Source organism: Notothenia coriiceps, unplaced genomic scaffold, assembly GCF_000735185.1.
Source record: "Notothenia coriiceps isolate Sejong01 unplaced genomic scaffold, NC01 NC01_scaffold00018996, whole genome shotgun sequence".
Taxonomy (NCBI): Eukaryota; Metazoa; Chordata; class Actinopteri; order Perciformes; family Nototheniidae; genus Notothenia; species Notothenia coriiceps.
In genome coordinates this window covers 373636-389950 of record NW_011351697.1, presented here as the reverse complement: position 1 = coordinate 389950, position 16315 = coordinate 373636, and the positions used below count along the sequence as shown (strand labels likewise).

The window sequence follows — 16315 nt, the reverse complement described above, 5'->3', positions numbered from 1 at the left end:
CCAACCCAGACCATGGAGCTGCAGTGCTGATCCAGTGACCTCGATTTGTAGATATACCTAGTCTATTATGTGTAACAGAACTGAGCAGCTGCTTGTAATCCACCATGTGGCACAACAACAGAACACTCAATCATACCAACTGGTTTTTACTATCCATTCTCTTTTTGTGGCTTTATTGATCCTGGTTTGGGCGGAGGATCAATTTAAAGGCTTTAGACCTCACTGTGGGGAAGTGAGTTTAAGAGTATATTGCCGGGAATAGCTTGTCATATGTCCAGTCAAGGCCAGGCTGTCTGTGTCGCCTGACACTTGTATGCTTGTTCACAGATCTTCAAGCTATGTGCATAGACTTGGTAAATGTTTGTGCACCTGTTCATGAGGTTTCTGGTGCTATATATGGCTTGTCATTTCATCAACACACTCAGACGCAAACAGTGTATTTCCTTAACTTGAATTACTAGAAACGTTGAGAGTCGGAGGGACACAAACTGACCGCAGGACTACACATGCACACAAACAAGCACATCACATTCACACTCTTAAACAGTTACAAAGTATCAGGTTTCATTCCAGAAATTCAGCCCTGAGTTTAAAAATAGTGGGCAGCTTTGACCTATCCCCTTTGGAGCATGCCGAAAGCGGCACATGTCCAATAAGGCCTCTCCAGTATCCGAGTGTGTGGACTATATATGAATTTACCATGATTGCATCTAACCTTAGTCCTTTAGCTCCGTTTCTACTCATTAAGGATGATGAAAAAGAACCACAAAATACAAAACAAAAAACATTTATACAAGTGATATTCAGCTTCAGCTTGTTTTTATTCATGACCTTTTACTAAGAAACCTTGCCATATTGATTTACTTATGAAAGACTAACACGACAGACTAAAACTATGGTGGGATGATCATATAGGGAAAGAGCAGTGGACATCAAAAGAAGGATTAGAGTAAAGACACTTATTCAATAAACGAAAAAGCCATGGAAATACTCATAAAGCTGCCAGCGTAACATGTTACTGTTGATTGACCATGCTAGTTCACAGTTGATCTTATGACAGGACTGACTTACATCACACCTGGCCTTGTAGATAGAACATGGACACTTGACTGCCAGAAAAACATTAGCATAAGGCACAGTAGGGGGAAAACGAACAGGGCAGAACAAGGATCCGGTGACCAGAGATTCAATCATTTGGAATGAGCAGAGATTGTATCAAGTGTGACCACATCGCAATAAAAGAATAAACACGTTTGTGATGTAACTGAATCAAATCAAGAGATGGTCCATCAATCTGACTGTTGTTTAGAGAGAGCACGGAAATAAGTGGAGATTTTTGTTCAGCTGGGACTTGATGGTACAACAAAGGAGTTTGTTGTACAACCATAAATGTACTTCTTAGGCAAGCTTAAAACAACATGCAAAGATCTACAGCTGTGTCACGAAAACTGACAGTGAGCTGGTCAACCTTCCAAATGTACTTCAACTTTACTTGAATTTTGGAACAGTATGACAGAAAAGCCCGATAAAAATCAGGATTTCGTGTGAGAACTTTAGGCAAAACAAATTGTGTAGGTAGGTTTTTTTTTAAGGAAAGGGCATCTCATCATTCCTAACTACTTCGGTAAGTCAGTTCAAATTAATTTTGTATTCAACAGACTGAACAAGCTAGGTTTTTAACTCTGTTCAAGTCAATCCCAAAAAATCAACCAATTCTGATTGTATTAAATTGAGTTTTAGTGCTTTTGCAGTCAGATGCCATATTTCACAAAACCAGGTTCAACGAAGTGCAATGGCTACGTTTGGTGCATGTGTGAAGACAGGGATACCAAGCAACAATGTTAAAGCTCTTCTTCCAACACATAAAGGCCCTTACACACCAGGCCGAAATCGTCCGTTTTCGTTAGTCGGACGACGAAGCGTGCCCTGTCGCCCAAACTGAATTTGGTGTGTCCCGCACCGTCGGCCGTGACACGCCTTATTTGGCCTTTCATGGCCGACGCAGGGTCGATTCAACATGTTGAAAACACATGGCCAAGACGCAGGAGAACACGGCGACGCAACAGTCGGCGTGTTCTCTGGTGACTGCTTGGTGTGTCAGGGCCTTAAGCACAAACTCAAAAGAAATACATCTGTAATAGGACTAGTCAGATAATACTTTTGACCTCTTTTCTTTGTTCTTTGACTTAATGTAAACTCTGTACTTTGTTCAAAGGATTCTCTACTGTACATGAAGACGTACTGCTGTGTGATAGCTATAATAGAAAGAGAACTGATTATGTTTAGACTTGAGTTGAAGCACTCTGATACAAAAACAGCACGCTGATTGGAAGCACAGGTTTCCCAGAATACACTGACAGTTTACACATACACTACTTATCAAAAATGACATCTGTTATAAAAAGTTGGGGAAGGTTTTTGAACATAGTGACCTAAAGATTTAGACAAAACTCAAAAAGGAGTCAACATGAAAAAATATCTATTTGGTAACAAAAGTGAACTTACTATGCAGTATCATAAAATAAAAAAAGTCAAATGTACCTCGGCAAAAGCTTATAAAATATAATATGAATAAAATAATATAATATTCCTTGGTCCGTAAAAACTATGTTACTCTTACAACAAATGTTTCCTTTGCACACAGCAGATGAATCAACAAGACCTGTTCAGCACAAACGTGATCTCAGTAGAAAGAGAGCACAGCTGAAATAGCTTCCCACAGGCGTATAAAAAAAACTAAATTATTGTTTCTTGTTCAAATCCGGTTGTTGTGAGCGTTACATGGGGCATTTTACTTCTCTTAGCTGAACATCTTCAATATCGAGGTCCTTTAAGTGTAGCTTTTGAAATGTCCAAAACAAACCAGTAGAGGGAGCTAAAGAGAGAATTCAGTCTTCTCTTTGTCCTTGCTTTTTTTCTCCAACTTTTCTTTAGCATTCCCGATGATCACAGTTGCTCTCTGATGAAGAGTTTGTGAGTCTGTATGCATTTCTTCACAGGTCCATGAGCTTGTCTGGCTCAAAAGCATATGCACACATGTTCTCTCTCAACCGTTCAAAGCACAGACAGATTGACTATGACAGTAGCGACATGGTGGACGCCCCTGACGACATGCCTGAGTCACTACTGTTGTAAGCCCCATGGCCGTCCCCGAGCCCCCCCAACGAGGATGAAGGGGAAGATGAAGATACCGGTGATGATGAAGAGGTGCTATGTGTCCGCAGAATGGCCCCAGCAGCACCGCAGTGGGGTCTGGGCCCAGGCTCAGGGGTGTAGGTGAAGGTGAGGGCGGTGGAGTAGATGACTCCATCGTTGCGGACTAGTGTGACAGGGACTTGCACCGGCTGTCTCACCCAGCGCCAGCCCTCCCTGAAGGCAGAAATGTCCGGCACCACACACAGGACGCTCTCTCCACATCTGAGGGGACAGACGTTTGAGACAGGGTTTGAATATTCAAAGATTCAAAAGGTTTTAATGTCATATTCACAAAACTACAGTGTAGAAATGGCAATGAAAATCTTATGACCTGAGCTCCTCCAACAATCCAACATATATAATAAAATAGTAAAAAGTAGTGCAAAAAGTCTATATACATGTAAATAGAATATGATATGTACACTGTGGCGGCGCCAGAGTATTTTTGTTGGGTAATCTATGGTAGGGCTAACCCATACAGTGGTGGGGCTCAAGTCAGTATTTGCAAAGTAATTACATACACTCTATATCGCCCCCCTTGACAGTGAAACGCCACGCGAGAGGTTTAGATTATTTCCCTGTCTCAATCAAAATGGAACTGTACGAAATAAAATGGCACATTTGTCTTGTAGTAAATAAAAAGGGACCACTGTGACGTTGAAGATCCAATGGGGATACTAAATGGCGGTTCCGACTGATCTCATCTGTAATGCATGACGCAGACCCAACGTTTCGTTGCTCTGATTGGCTGTAGGTCTGACTCTATTCAAATTGCATTCGGGGGCATTTTGATCTGACCTCGGCCGCGCTGATATTATAACGCCAGAGAATTTCCACACCTTTAGTGTATAAAACTCCCCCACTACTTAGACTATTCCTTGCACCCCTCTAGCATAAGCCCGAATGGTCTAATCCATATTGCATCAGTAACGTGCACTTGTTGTTACAGCAGGATCAGTTTGTGTGTTGTGGACAAGACCGGTAGATTTTCGCAATCCGTGTTCTCAACATGCTTACTTGCATACTTTTTCATGGTCGGGCTAAGGTAGGGCCAAGCCATTCATTGGTATGGCTGTAGCCTACCCCAGCCATACCCTGGTGCCGCCACTGTATGTACAAGAACAGAATATTAAATAAAATAATGTAAATTAAGACAAAATTAAATATGGTTTATTGTGTTGATAACTATTTATATAAATAAGTATATTGCAAGATGACATCAGGAATGTTTATCGGGGCACTTAGCAGAGCTCAGGTGTTTAGCGGTCTTATGGCCTGTGGGATGAAACAGTCCCTGAGTCTGGTGGCTTTAGTCCGGATGCTGCGGTGCCGCCTGCCAGACGGCAGCAGACAGAACAGTTTGTTACTGGGGTGATGGGGGTCTTTGATAATCCTGAGGGCTTCCTTCCTGAGCCGCTGGGAGTAGAGGTCCTCCATGGATGGCAGCTCCGTCCTGGTGATGCCATTACTCACAAATGTTCCCACAGAGAAACAGAAAACGTACCTATACATGGTGTCAGCCTCCACATCTCCAAACCACACTCTGAGCTTGGGGGTGAAGTTCTGTCCGGTCAGCTCCAACATCGCCACATCTCCTCCCCCGTTTAACTTCACACAGACATACAAAAAAAAGGGTTTTATGTCTTTAAATGGTCCCTCAATGCTGAGTCAAAACTGAAAGAGGAAGTGGTTGGTAACCAGCACTTAGGTTGGCTGATAAATGTATAACAGACATGTTTTGCATACCTGCAAAGTCTCCACCACAGGGACAGGTGTGACCGGTGTTGGGACCGGTCCCATTCCCTCGTAAAAGGTGTACTCTGCCTTGTCAGTGCTAATGATAGTCCAGGAAGCCCCATCGTTTACATTCTCCTTGTTCGTCTCTTTGGAGCATTGTGTGGCCTGGGAGGTAGAAAAAAAACCATAGAAATACGTTTCACTTCCCACTTGCACATATAACAAGAGAGAAACCCACGTGAGTTTAGATAGGAGCTTGTCGATGAGAGGGATAAATATAAGACTCTCTTCTAACGCCTTGGGATGCTCATTAAAACAAACAGGTAGACATGTAGCCTGGGTACTAAATAATTCACAACACATTCTTGCTGTAGGCAGACATGTTCTCTGTAAAAGCCCCGTGTTATATGGTAAGTAACAATTAAAAGAGTATCATTTGAAAATGATTTGATTAAGGCAGAATTGAAACTCTTACTTAAAACCCCAATTCCAGCCCGTGTGTGTAAGTGTGTGCGTTATTACACACCTGAAACTGGATGATCCTCTCCTGCGAGAGACAGAGATACATTTTGTCTGTATCTTTCAGGTAGAAGGCACACTTGTGAAGCTGGGACACCGGGTCATCTGCGTCCATTAATGCAGTCTGCTTGTCTACTTTACGAATGACCTGGGAAATGAAAACAAACACACCCATCATAAGTAATCAGAGAAAGATAATGCATATATGTGTATACATGCAATTTAACACAAACATCTGTGTGCAGTTGAAAGACAACACAGACATGACTACATAGATGGTGCATACCAGTCTGGGCAGGGCCATGCCAGTAACAGAACAGACCAGTTTGACTGTCTGGCCATAGTGAATATAGCCGTCTCTCACAGCAAACTCCTCTCCCTCAGACTCCTCCTCGTCCACTAGGAAACGAAACAGAGCATAACAATTATGTAAAAGTCTATAACTTTCTCTTAACCTTTAATAGGTGCTCTCTATCAGTCAAGGGACAAATGAACATCAATGAAAACAACTGTAAAGACCACAGAGAAAATAATGTAAAGTGAAAAAATGAACCACAGATAAAGACTTACAGAGGTGGATGTAGAAGGCTCCCCACTGTTGGGAGCTGGCGAGAAAGTTCCCCCCCTCCACATGAAGATACCTGGTACTGACTGTCTGGGAACGCAGGCGGTTAAACAACGCCACCTTAGTCCCTGAAGCTATACACACTGGGGAGAAAGGAAAAGGGGTAAAGGAAGAGAGATGAGTGTCAGTGTGTAGTGAGACCATACAGCTGTCAAGCATCAGCTAGTGTGTGTATGTGTGTGTTCAAACACCCTGTAACTCACAATCTGCATTTTTCAAGGACTGTTTCTTCTTGGAGGGCTTGGAGATGACCTTGATCCTCTTGCTGAGGAAGACTCCTATGTTGTCGCTGTTCCCGTACAACATCTTCACAGACAGCATGAAGTGTTTCCTTTTGTCCGAGTCACTGATGTACAGAGTCTTAGCTGTGCAGAAGTGCTAATGCAAGGAGACAGATTAGGTTAGGGGTTTTTGTGCGAGTGCGCATGGTTTTGTTTGTCCCCCTTTCACCTCCCTCTTTTCCCCGTATAAGAGTTCTTTGTTGGCATTGGTGCAATAATAAAACACAAGAAAGAACATCAGTGCATGTGTGCAGTGAAAAACAGAGGATATGTCAGACAGCTAATTAATGCAACTTTACATTTGATGGTGTGGTTACTTTGCATACTTTGCTAAGAGTGAAGCTGAGCAAAGGTAGAATGGTAGGAACTTAGATAATCGTGAATTAATATATATTCATATGATTAACTTCAAAAAAGCTGTCATTGTAGAGAAGGACAAATAGAGCCTTAGCATGAATAAAACAGCTATTATCATATGAATGTAGCAGACTCACACAATAGTGCTTTCTTTTTATTGATTGTTTATTTATGCAGGGGTAACTTATGATTAATTATTAACTCATTCAAGATCACTGATTTTACTGAAAATGATGTTCACTCAAATTATTGTTTTTTTAACTAAATATTAGGGGTACCACTTTACAATAAGACTACCCTTATAAAGGATTCCTAAAGGGTTTATAATTAGGTTGTAAACACTTTATTAATCATTAAGAACCATTTATAAACCTGTTCTAACATAGTTTTCATACATCAACACAGGCTCACTATTTGGCAAGACGACTAAGCCTTATATTGGCTACATAGCGAGAATCAACTCAGTGAGCAACAGATACCAAGGATGCTGGCTGATGAAGAAGACCAAGTAAGCTAGGTAGCCAATATAAGGCTTACCAGTACAGATAAATGTGGGCTCACTATTTGGCAAGAAACAGTTGCCCTTTTTATCTCATGTCTTATAAAAGCTTATTCATGATTTATAAAGTGTTCACAACCTAATTAATACATGAATTACAAACTATTCGTAAACCCTTTATAAGGGTAGTCTTATTGTAAAGTGGTACCATATTAGGTTTATAAGCATATTTTAAGCATCAGGATACTATTGTGCGTCAAAATGATCATGGTCAGGATACATTTGAAATAAAATGTTCATATTGTCCCATGCCTAATGGGAAGACTTTGTTAACAGTGACGATTACCAACATCATAACATGGAACCGTAATTAAAACCCCTTTAATATTAAATGTATAAATGCTAACTCACCTTTCCCTCCAGATTGAGTTGCTGCATCTCCTGCTCGCTGTTGCCTATCCCGATGAATGCACATGGCTGGGCCTCCTGCTCCGTGCACCCCTCCTTCGCCATATTCTCCAACTTTTTCTTCCAGCCACTGCCCATCAGGTACACACATGGTGGAGGGCAGAAAAACCTAAGAGGCACAAGTAGGGTTAAAAAACATACATTACAGTTTTGAACATTGATTTATCATCTAACAAACTTAAACTTGAGTGTACATTTATAAAGTAATATAACAAATCATTGATACTGTATATAAAGTATAGAAATATGAGAAGTCCTAGTCAAACCTTTTTTCATTGCCGTAGGACTTTTGTGCAACTTTTGCATGTAGTATGATCACAGTTTGATCATTTTTGTCCTTCAAGTAATTCCTCATAGCCTCCCTGAAATGAAGGAAAATCATGTTAACACTGACAAATTGTTCTAACATTTAATGCAATCAAATGTAATCAAGTTGTCCCAGTTTTTGTGGTAGATTTAAAGAGTTTGAGATGTATGCACTGTGAGGGTTGCCATTCTGTTTCTGCTTACCTTGTCAAACGCTGAGGTCGCTCACCAAACTTCCTGCAAAACAAAAACATCAGGGTGCAAGGTGTTTACGCTGCTGGGCTAATGTATCAGATAAAACAATAAGCCTGACTGAAAGTGAACAACTGAGTGACAATGTGCACAATACTAGCGAGTCGCGAAATCTGTAAAATGCTTATAATATCCTATTGCTTTATTAACTCAGATACACATGTAAACTAAAGATTAAAACATTGTTTCGCCTTTTGTTTATAGTATGTTTTTATACTTGTTAAGGAAACTCAGTAAGGAAACAATTCAGACAGATATTTAAATAATGGTACTAATAGCACAGCAAATGTTGTACAATGTGTGCAATGACACTAATATATATTTGACACTCATTGTCACTGACCATTGTCCTTAAAGGGTAGTTTTTGAGAAGTTTGTAAAGCTATTATATTGCTGCTGTGCGTAACCTGTTGAAACCATTTACTGTCTATGGTTAAACCACACATTACACAAATACAGAAGAAGTAATTCAGTAGAAAAGTAAAACGTTTGACTGACAAAAAGTTTCTTAAGTAGTTTGAAACATATTCAATATCGTACAACTCCTCAAATGGCAAAGAAAGCAGCAATACTACGAAGAATACTTTGGCACAACTGACCCCACATCAAGCCTCAAAGTAGCAATGCGTGGGGTCAGCTCACTGAGGACAAGGCAACACTCCGAACACCCCGAAGCATCACTCAAGAACACTACTAACTACAAACGGGTTAACACAAGAAAAAAACTTTTTTTATATCATTATGCTTTGAATTTCAGCACTTACCCCGTAACAACGGGCGCCATCTTCCAAAATAACTCTCCCCCGGAAAAAAAAAAAAAGTCCAACAATCGCGAGATCCCTCCCCCAGCTCCCTCACCAAAGCCAACCGCACAACAGGAGAACCAGACTGGAAGGAGAAGCAGGAGAGAAAGAGGGGGAGGTGTGACGGGGCAAAGGGGTGAGAAGAGGGGGAGGGAGTGGCGACGGGCAGAGGGCAGACGCCTAAACAACAGGCGTGGGAAAGTTACAAAGTCACGCGAGAACTCAAAAACTCTCACAATAGACATAAATGAAAATCGACCTATTCTATCGCGAGACGAAGCGGCTCTCACAACTTGCTTTTTTTCACAAGGCACCCACACTGTAACTCGATTCCCACGCCTTATTGAGCAATAAAGCTAAACTACACCTCTCTACGGTGATTAATTTCGAAACACAGCTTGAAGATGATTAAGTGTTACGTAAGTGGTAACACCAGGAATACAAATTATTGTTTAAAATCTTCATATGGTCTTTTTATACTATTCTTCCCCTGATTTAAAGGCCCAAAGGGTGATCAGAAATAAGTTCTTAGAACAAAACTCACTCTTAAATTCAAACTCAAAAAGAAACAACTTCTTGGAACATATTTTATTATATAAACTTATATTCAAATGAATTCATATTTATGTTAACTGTCAAATGTAGAAATGACAAATGATAACACATTTTTATAGTAAGAAAATACTTCAAATATGTATTTTTAAATCGCAAAATTACACATGGGCACCATACAGTATCATTGCTTTCTTTAAACTCATCCCAAACTTAACAAAAAGTAAATATAAAAATGAAAGGCAAATCATTTCTGCCAATACTTTCATCACAAAAAAGAAAATTATAAAAATAAAAACGATAAATTCTGCAAATTTGACAACTTGATCATAAAGATTATCTCATGGACATGCATGCTTCTGCACTGACCAAAATGCAAAGCAAGCAACCTCTGGTGGTTTTCAAAAGTCATCTGACATGCCCTCCTTCACTTCCCCTCCACACTTGGTAACACGCAGCATTTCAAATGGAGAGAAGACAGCCAAGGACAGATATATTGCAGATGTTTAACTTTCCATTTAAACATAGCTTTAACTACAGTTTCCCCCCTTGTTTATACAGCATTCTCTTGATAGTACATAATTTAATGCGTCACTCTCACAAAAATCCACTTCAGTTTTCTGACTAATGCAACAGTATTTGTGGCAGCACGGACTGTCCCAAGAGGAAGTCAAGTAAAGCACTACTTTAACACTCTGCTGCTGTAGTCTGTGGTATAGGATGAGGAATTGAAACTAGCATCTATAACATAGTCCAATAACAATAACATACTCCTGAAATGTATGAACTGTTCTCTGACGAGTTCTTCCTGAGTCAGTTAAGGTATTTGGTCGGGGTGCTCTGCTTCATATCTGAAGAGCTTTGGAAAAAATATTTAAAACATGTATGGTCGTGTAAAGTATTGGCTGAAAAAAGTAATTACAAAAACTGAAAAAATATTTGCTGTTTCAAGGCTACCACACATGTTCAGAGAACAGATAATCACCATAGTTTTGATAAAATAATCTCCCGTTTCCAGCTTTCCAAATGTCGTCAGATTTGAACTCCAGCAACTGATGTAAACAATGTCCTCTGGTATCGTTGTTGGTACGTCCCATTCAGAGGGTCAGCTATTAAATCTTCCAGAAAATCTTCTTTCTGTAGAGCACGTAAGCGATAAAGACCCAACAGGAAGTAGCCACAAGGTTCTGGGTGAGGTGCTCAGTGTGGGATTGGCTGTTGGACATCTGCCAACGAAAGGGGAAATACTCCTCGAACACTTCATGGCCCACGTACACAAGGATGGAGTTCATACCTGTAAAAATGCACACAAATCACGCAGTTCAACAAAAATTCGTAAACATGGCAGATCTAATGTTTTGTCCTCAGGCAGAAGTGAGACACATCAGTTATTATGTAGACGGAAAAATGTGCTATTATTGAACTTCCTCTCAGAAAATACCCTTGATATGAATTCAAACTAAATGAAAATACTGAGCTAGCGTGAGAAATGGAAGGTCGAATCCGTTTACAGTCGGTATATACATATAAAATCATGCCCAATGTACACAATTGTCATTGTGAAAATCAGCTATTGATCATCAGTGTATATTTGACTATACAGTGCAATTCTTACCAGGATAGTAGAAAGGTGCTCCAGACCACCACTTCTTCACATCCACTGTGAAGTACACCAGCACTAGCAGCACGTTTGCAAAACAGGCCAGCGTTGTGACATAGGACAGAGACCTAGAAGTGAAGTTAACAGACACAAGCAGCATTATTAAACAAGTTATATTGCAAAGATTTGAATCCCTCTAAGTTTAGGAAGCTTTCAATTGTATTTCATTTCTCTCTGTAGCTTGTGCTGAAGGTTAACTGCTGACTGTGCCGATGAGGCAACCAGTGTTGCCTTTTAGTAAAATTCCAACTTGTAACACAGTTGGATGTTAAGGAAAAGGGAGATAGCTGGCTAGGAATTAAGCGCACATTTGGAAACCAGAAAAATACTGGAACTTTGAGAATAATACCTTAGTTGTAATGTAATTGTCCACAAAGCTAAAAAAGTAGTCTTTGGCCAACATTATAAAACAATAAAAACATACCTGCCTACACCAGAACAAGCCACAATAAAGCACTAAAGTACTGTAAAACGCTTGAAACATAAGACCTATGAACCAAATACATCAGATGGGGTGGTAAACAACAACAAAAGAAAAGCTTGTTATGTCTTCTTTAAAACGTTCTTAAACTGTCTATTCCTTGAAAGAAGCGATACAGAAAAAGGCAAAACGTGTAACATCTGAAGGAGCATACAGTGAAATCAAACTTTACCATAGGTTCTTGTTAACAGGGATGAAGCCATGGTCAGTAGAACATTTGGTCAGAGCTGCAGATATGGCTCCCTGTGTGTCACAACAGACATTATTATTCACTAAGGATCAACATTGTCTCAGCATTGAAACTGAGAACCTGCTTAACAAATCAGTGGAATATTTACTTATCTGAAGTAACAAAAATCAGATTCATGTGTGTACATACTGTAGCATCATATGATAATGCTTATGACAACTTGTTATTGTACTCACCAATAATAGACCCCATATAAGGAACCTTGAAATTATACTTGTGTGGAGATCTCTGTAGTGTAAGATTATTTTTCCTGCCTGGGGACAATTCAAAATGTTAAAATTGGAATCGGTTTAGTTGTTCAAATAAGCTTTCTTAGTATCAAGTTTGACATCAAAATACCGATATAAGCAAGAGACAAAAGGTAAGAGAAACTAACAAGTACTACAACAAACCTGTAATCCAAGGAAAGCCATGAGAATAGAGTTGATGCTACCGAGAACACCTTCTGGGTCATATGGCATATGAGTTGCATAAATCACCTTTATTTAAATGGGAAAAGAACAAATATGTTTGTGAATAAGTTAAATGTATCATTGCATCACCTGTGATGTAAGCATTTTGGGGCTAGCAATTGTGCATGGGCCTCTTAGAGGAGGGAAACCTTATATGTAAGCTCAAGTTTCACATCTCAGGTTATAAAAAGACTAAATGTGTCTACACCCGGTATGTTTTAGTTGTTGTTCTGGTCACTAACCCGTGACGAGGGAGTCTGGTAGATGTGGCTTTCTCCAAGAAGCCATCTGTCAATGAGACTAGCAGCTCCACCGGTGCAGTTAGCGTACAAGCCCATGTCCCCGATCCCACCTGGACCCAGATAGCCTCTGTTCAGGAGAGTCGGGAAGTCAGTGTTATCAATGTGGGATAAAGGGTAATGAGAGCAAAGTTAATCATTCAAAACAACCCAAAACTAAGGATGGAATTGTTGGGGTTTCTATCAATTCTGCTTTAAATCTTGATTATGCTAGATGTTTTTAATTGTGATTTGCTAATCAATTATTTTACAATACCTTGTTGGCTTTGCAATTATCTAAACATATGTCAACATGTTTGGAAGTCTAAAACCTGTAGCTGAAGCTAAAATTGAATACAGAATGTAGTGATAGAGACTACTCATCACCTGATAATCAAATAGAATTGCCAAAGCATTTCACACAAACACAGGGGCTGGGCTTGAAACCAGAAGATCACCAGTTCCAGTTCCTAAAGGGACCAAGGATATAGTGTGGTCTGGGTCCTGGAGAGGGGCCAGTTCCTCTCCTGAGCATTGCTCATTCTACATGAATACAGACAAACATTCCTTGTTTTACTCACGTTGGGCAATCTGGCACAGGAAGTAGGAAAGTGAGGCATAACCAGATGATTTCTAAGATAAGTACACACAGCCAGGCTGGCCAGTACAGCAAGATGTCAAGACCAGGGGACCACCAAGCATCCTGGGGGACAAATACACGTGAATCAAACACTTTAGTTCTCATTCAAAATACATGTATCATGGATCAGTAAATGAGGGATACAATTCCGAATTTTGACACTCTTTTATATTTTCAAAGCAAATACAGCAGTTTTATTTTTAGATAACTTTTGCACCAGTTGAGCAAAAACTAGAAAGCTAAAGAATAACGGTAAATGGAGCTGTTTGCTGACCGTTGTAAGGATGTCAAGGCGACCTCTTGCCACCAATAGATCCAGGCAGGCCACAACTAAGTATGAAAAGGCCAGGCGCTGCAACACACCAGGAATCCGCAGGTTGTCCCAGGATACTGTGGAGTAGATGAGTATTGGGTATGAGAACACATGTAGGCAAAAACATGACAAGCAAGCAAAGAAAGAAAGGAAAAGGTCAACAGTGTTATCAAAGAACATGATTTATTAATAATGAAAATGATTGGCAATATTAAAGTCAACCTCAAAGTAGTGTTTATTCTCACATGGTCCGTGGCAGTAGTTTGGGTTGATGATGAAGACACCGATGATGAAAAGCTGCATGCTCCTCCACACAACTTTCCTCAGCAGTGAGCAACGCGTGGAACCTGCTCGGAGCATGGAGTGGGTTGACAGGGCGATGGACGTCCCCATTATAAACACAAACCTGGTGGAAAAAGGGTGAGAAAATCAGACACAAAGAGGAGGAAGCTGAATATGACATAGGGTTTAAACTAATACCAAACTTACCAGGGAAAGACTAGATCTGCAACTGTGAGGCCTGTAAGAAGACATGTAAAACACAGGCTTTAAAATCAACTACAATTCTAAGGCCGAACACTAATATCTGTGAAGAACTCGGTTGAAAGAAAATAAAAGTATAACCAGGTGGGACTCACCATTCCAGCTTTCATGTCTAAAGAACCAGTATCGTCCCCCTCCATAGTTTACAAACACCATAATGACTAAGGAGATGCTGACAGGACATAGGGAAAACAAACAAAACAAGCAAAGTCACATTGAAATATTTGCTTCAAATGATGCGACAAAAATGCAGACCTAACTGCTCACTTTTCGACAAAAAAACACTTTGAAACCACTTCAAGGCCCTAGATTCATGCTGATACTATCAGTATAAGGTTAATTATGAAAATCACAAATCTAGTGTCAGCTGCCTACATTTCCCAGTACTTAAAAAAACACATGATATGAGCGATTATGCCAAATGGTAACTTGATTAATATCTCTTTTTGAGGAAGCCAAGCTGCAGAGTTGGGGGGGGTACCCTCTGAATGTGTCCAGAGATCGCAGCCTCTTGCTGGGGCTCGATGGTGGAGGGAGGATGTTGTCAGCTATCAATGATACCGTCCTGTCAGGGCTACCCAGTTCCTGAATGATGAAAGTTGGTTAGAAACACTGTTCAACCGAAGCATACACCTCTATAAACGTTTGGTTGACATAGTAATTTTGGCTAAAAAGATTGTTGTTCGAAAAATATCTTCTGCACAAACACTCACAGAGTTGATGAGCCTCTCAGTCTCCATGGAGCCACTTATTCGGAAGAAGAAACCCCTCACGACATCAAGCCTGGAGAAAAAGCAGTCAACCAGTTTAGGAGTAATTTCAACAGTTCACATTTGAGACACAAGAACACAGCAGCAGGGACTCTCTGTTCTTAGCTGTAACCTTAGTTAATGCTGCAGCACTGCAACACATAATACATATGATTTAACTCTAAGGAATTCATATGTTGCATCATACATAGATTTGATTTTGTATGTAAACATGAATTTAGATTTTTCTATGAGTATGAAATCAACGCAGTTCTACTTAAAAATGTAATGAATAAATACAGAAGAACAAAACAATAACATTACCCTAATATTGTTGTTCCTATGGCAGACGCCAAGGCCAGTCCAGCAAAGATAAGAAAAGCTACCAAGATCGCTTGAGAGATCATGTAGAGAGAAAGAGGAACATGATTTTAATTTGACATTTTTTAATGGCATGATCACATCATAAAAAAAGACTTGGCACATGTGTGTGTCATAAAGTGTAATGAACGTGTTAATACATGCAAGACTCACGTATGTAGCTGTTGACAGGGTCTGCACCAGTCACCAGAGAGCAGTTGACCACTGAGGAGTCGTTCAGATTTTTCACCCAGAGAGAGTAGTTCCCGTGCTCCCCAAAGTGGAATGGAACCCTAGAATCAAATAAATGAAACGCTATAACACGCCGCAAACAAACCGGGCTCATTGATATATGGATATATGCTCATAGTCATTCCGTGGATCTTTAATGTTTTATATATGTAGGTTGCCATTCAACAATTTTTTAATAACAAGATAGAGAGTTGATACACCACACTTTACAAGTTTATGTAAAATATGTCTGCTACAATGTTACATTTTAACATTTGATTGTTTTCACCTTTGAGCTAGGGACTTAGCCTTAGTGAAGGGACACCCCAATCAGGAGAGCTGTCGACCCCTAAATCAATCAATGTTTATTTATATAGCCCAATATCACAAATGTTACATTTGTCTCAGTGGACTTCACAGTTTGTACAGAATATCAGTATGACAATACGACACCCTCTGTCCTTAGACCCTCACATCGTACAAGGAAAAACTTCTGGAGAAAACCCACAGTTTAAATGGGAGAATGGGAGAAACCTCAGGGAGAGCAACAGAGGAGGGACAGGGTTCCTGCAGGTTTCCCCAACTCAAATTTAAGACTTTTTAAGACCTTTTTAAGACCACATTGAATAGAATTTAAGACCTATTTCACGGCAATGAAGTATGAAGGAAAATTGCTATGAAAGAAGAAATACATCCCATAATTACTTACAAAGTAAATGTATTCATGTGTGTGTGTGTGTGTGTGTGTGTGTGTGTGTGTGTGT

The 16315-nt window shown here is 40.0% G+C and overlaps 4 protein-coding genes across 5 annotated transcripts in view; 2 read left to right on the top strand and 2 right to left on the bottom strand.

Annotated features, from left to right (window-relative positions):
• Positions 1 to 16315, top strand: part of cp (ceruloplasmin) — a 737508-nt gene that overhangs the window by 471493 nt on the left and 249700 nt on the right. The window lies entirely within an intron of this gene.
• The window catches only part of n4bp2 (NEDD4 binding protein 2), a 78927-nt gene that overhangs the window by 39775 nt on the left and 22837 nt on the right, over positions 1 to 16315 (top strand). The gene's annotated exons all lie outside the window — the stretch shown is intronic.
• Positions 2040 to 9189, bottom strand: rbpja (recombination signal binding protein for immunoglobulin kappa J region a). The gene is made up of 11 exons (XM_010778024.1): positions 9004 to 9189; positions 8192 to 8224; positions 7948 to 8043; positions 7625 to 7790; positions 6280 to 6454; positions 6022 to 6159; positions 5738 to 5850; positions 5459 to 5599; positions 4942 to 5097; positions 4700 to 4803; positions 2040 to 3417 (listed from the first exon to the last, which is right to left on the bottom strand). Exons 1-11 carry the CDS (start codon positions 9021 to 9023, stop codon positions 3075 to 3077), a joined length of 1485 nt encoding a protein of 494 aa, XP_010776326.1. The 5' UTR covers positions 9024 to 9189; the 3' UTR covers positions 2040 to 3074.
• The window catches only part of hgsnat (heparan-alpha-glucosaminide N-acetyltransferase), a 10389-nt gene continuing 3708 nt past the window's right edge, over positions 9635 to 16315 (bottom strand). For both annotated transcript variants that reach the window (XM_010778025.1, XM_010778026.1), the window contains exons 4-18: positions 15495 to 15613; positions 15285 to 15354; positions 14925 to 14994; positions 14693 to 14796; positions 14307 to 14383; positions 14158 to 14188; positions 13914 to 14074; positions 13630 to 13745; positions 13297 to 13418; positions 12680 to 12806; positions 12378 to 12464; positions 12162 to 12239; positions 11908 to 11978; positions 11210 to 11322; positions 9635 to 10888 (exon numbers count right to left, since the gene is read on the bottom strand). In XM_010778025.1, the coding sequence (XP_010776327.1) occupies positions 10707 to 10888; positions 11210 to 11322; positions 11908 to 11978; positions 12162 to 12239; positions 12378 to 12464; positions 12680 to 12806; positions 13297 to 13418; positions 13630 to 13745; positions 13914 to 14074; positions 14158 to 14188; positions 14307 to 14383; positions 14693 to 14796; positions 14925 to 14994; positions 15285 to 15354; positions 15495 to 15613 (1528 nt within the window). In that variant the 3' untranslated portion in view covers positions 9635 to 10706. The remainder of the gene's footprint in view (positions 10889 to 11209; positions 11323 to 11907; positions 11979 to 12161; positions 12240 to 12377; positions 12465 to 12679; positions 12807 to 13296; positions 13419 to 13629; positions 13746 to 13913; positions 14075 to 14157; positions 14189 to 14306; positions 14384 to 14692; positions 14797 to 14924; positions 14995 to 15284; positions 15355 to 15494; positions 15614 to 16315) is intronic.

What these genes read in the sequence shown, in the direction of transcription:
- rbpja (XM_010778024.1), bottom strand. Translation starts at nt 9,023, where the DNA reads ATGGCGCCCGTTGTTACGGG. An exon ending in CGACCTCAGCGTTTGACAAG is followed by an intron (nt 8,044 to 8,191) that starts GTAAGCAGAAAC and finishes CCTTCATTTCAG; the next exon opens with GGAGGCTATGAGGAATTACT. An exon ending in GCATGGCCCTGCCCAGACTG is followed by an intron (nt 5,600 to 5,737) that starts GTATGCACCATC and finishes TTCATTTCCCAG; the next exon opens with GTCATTCGTAAAGTAGACAA.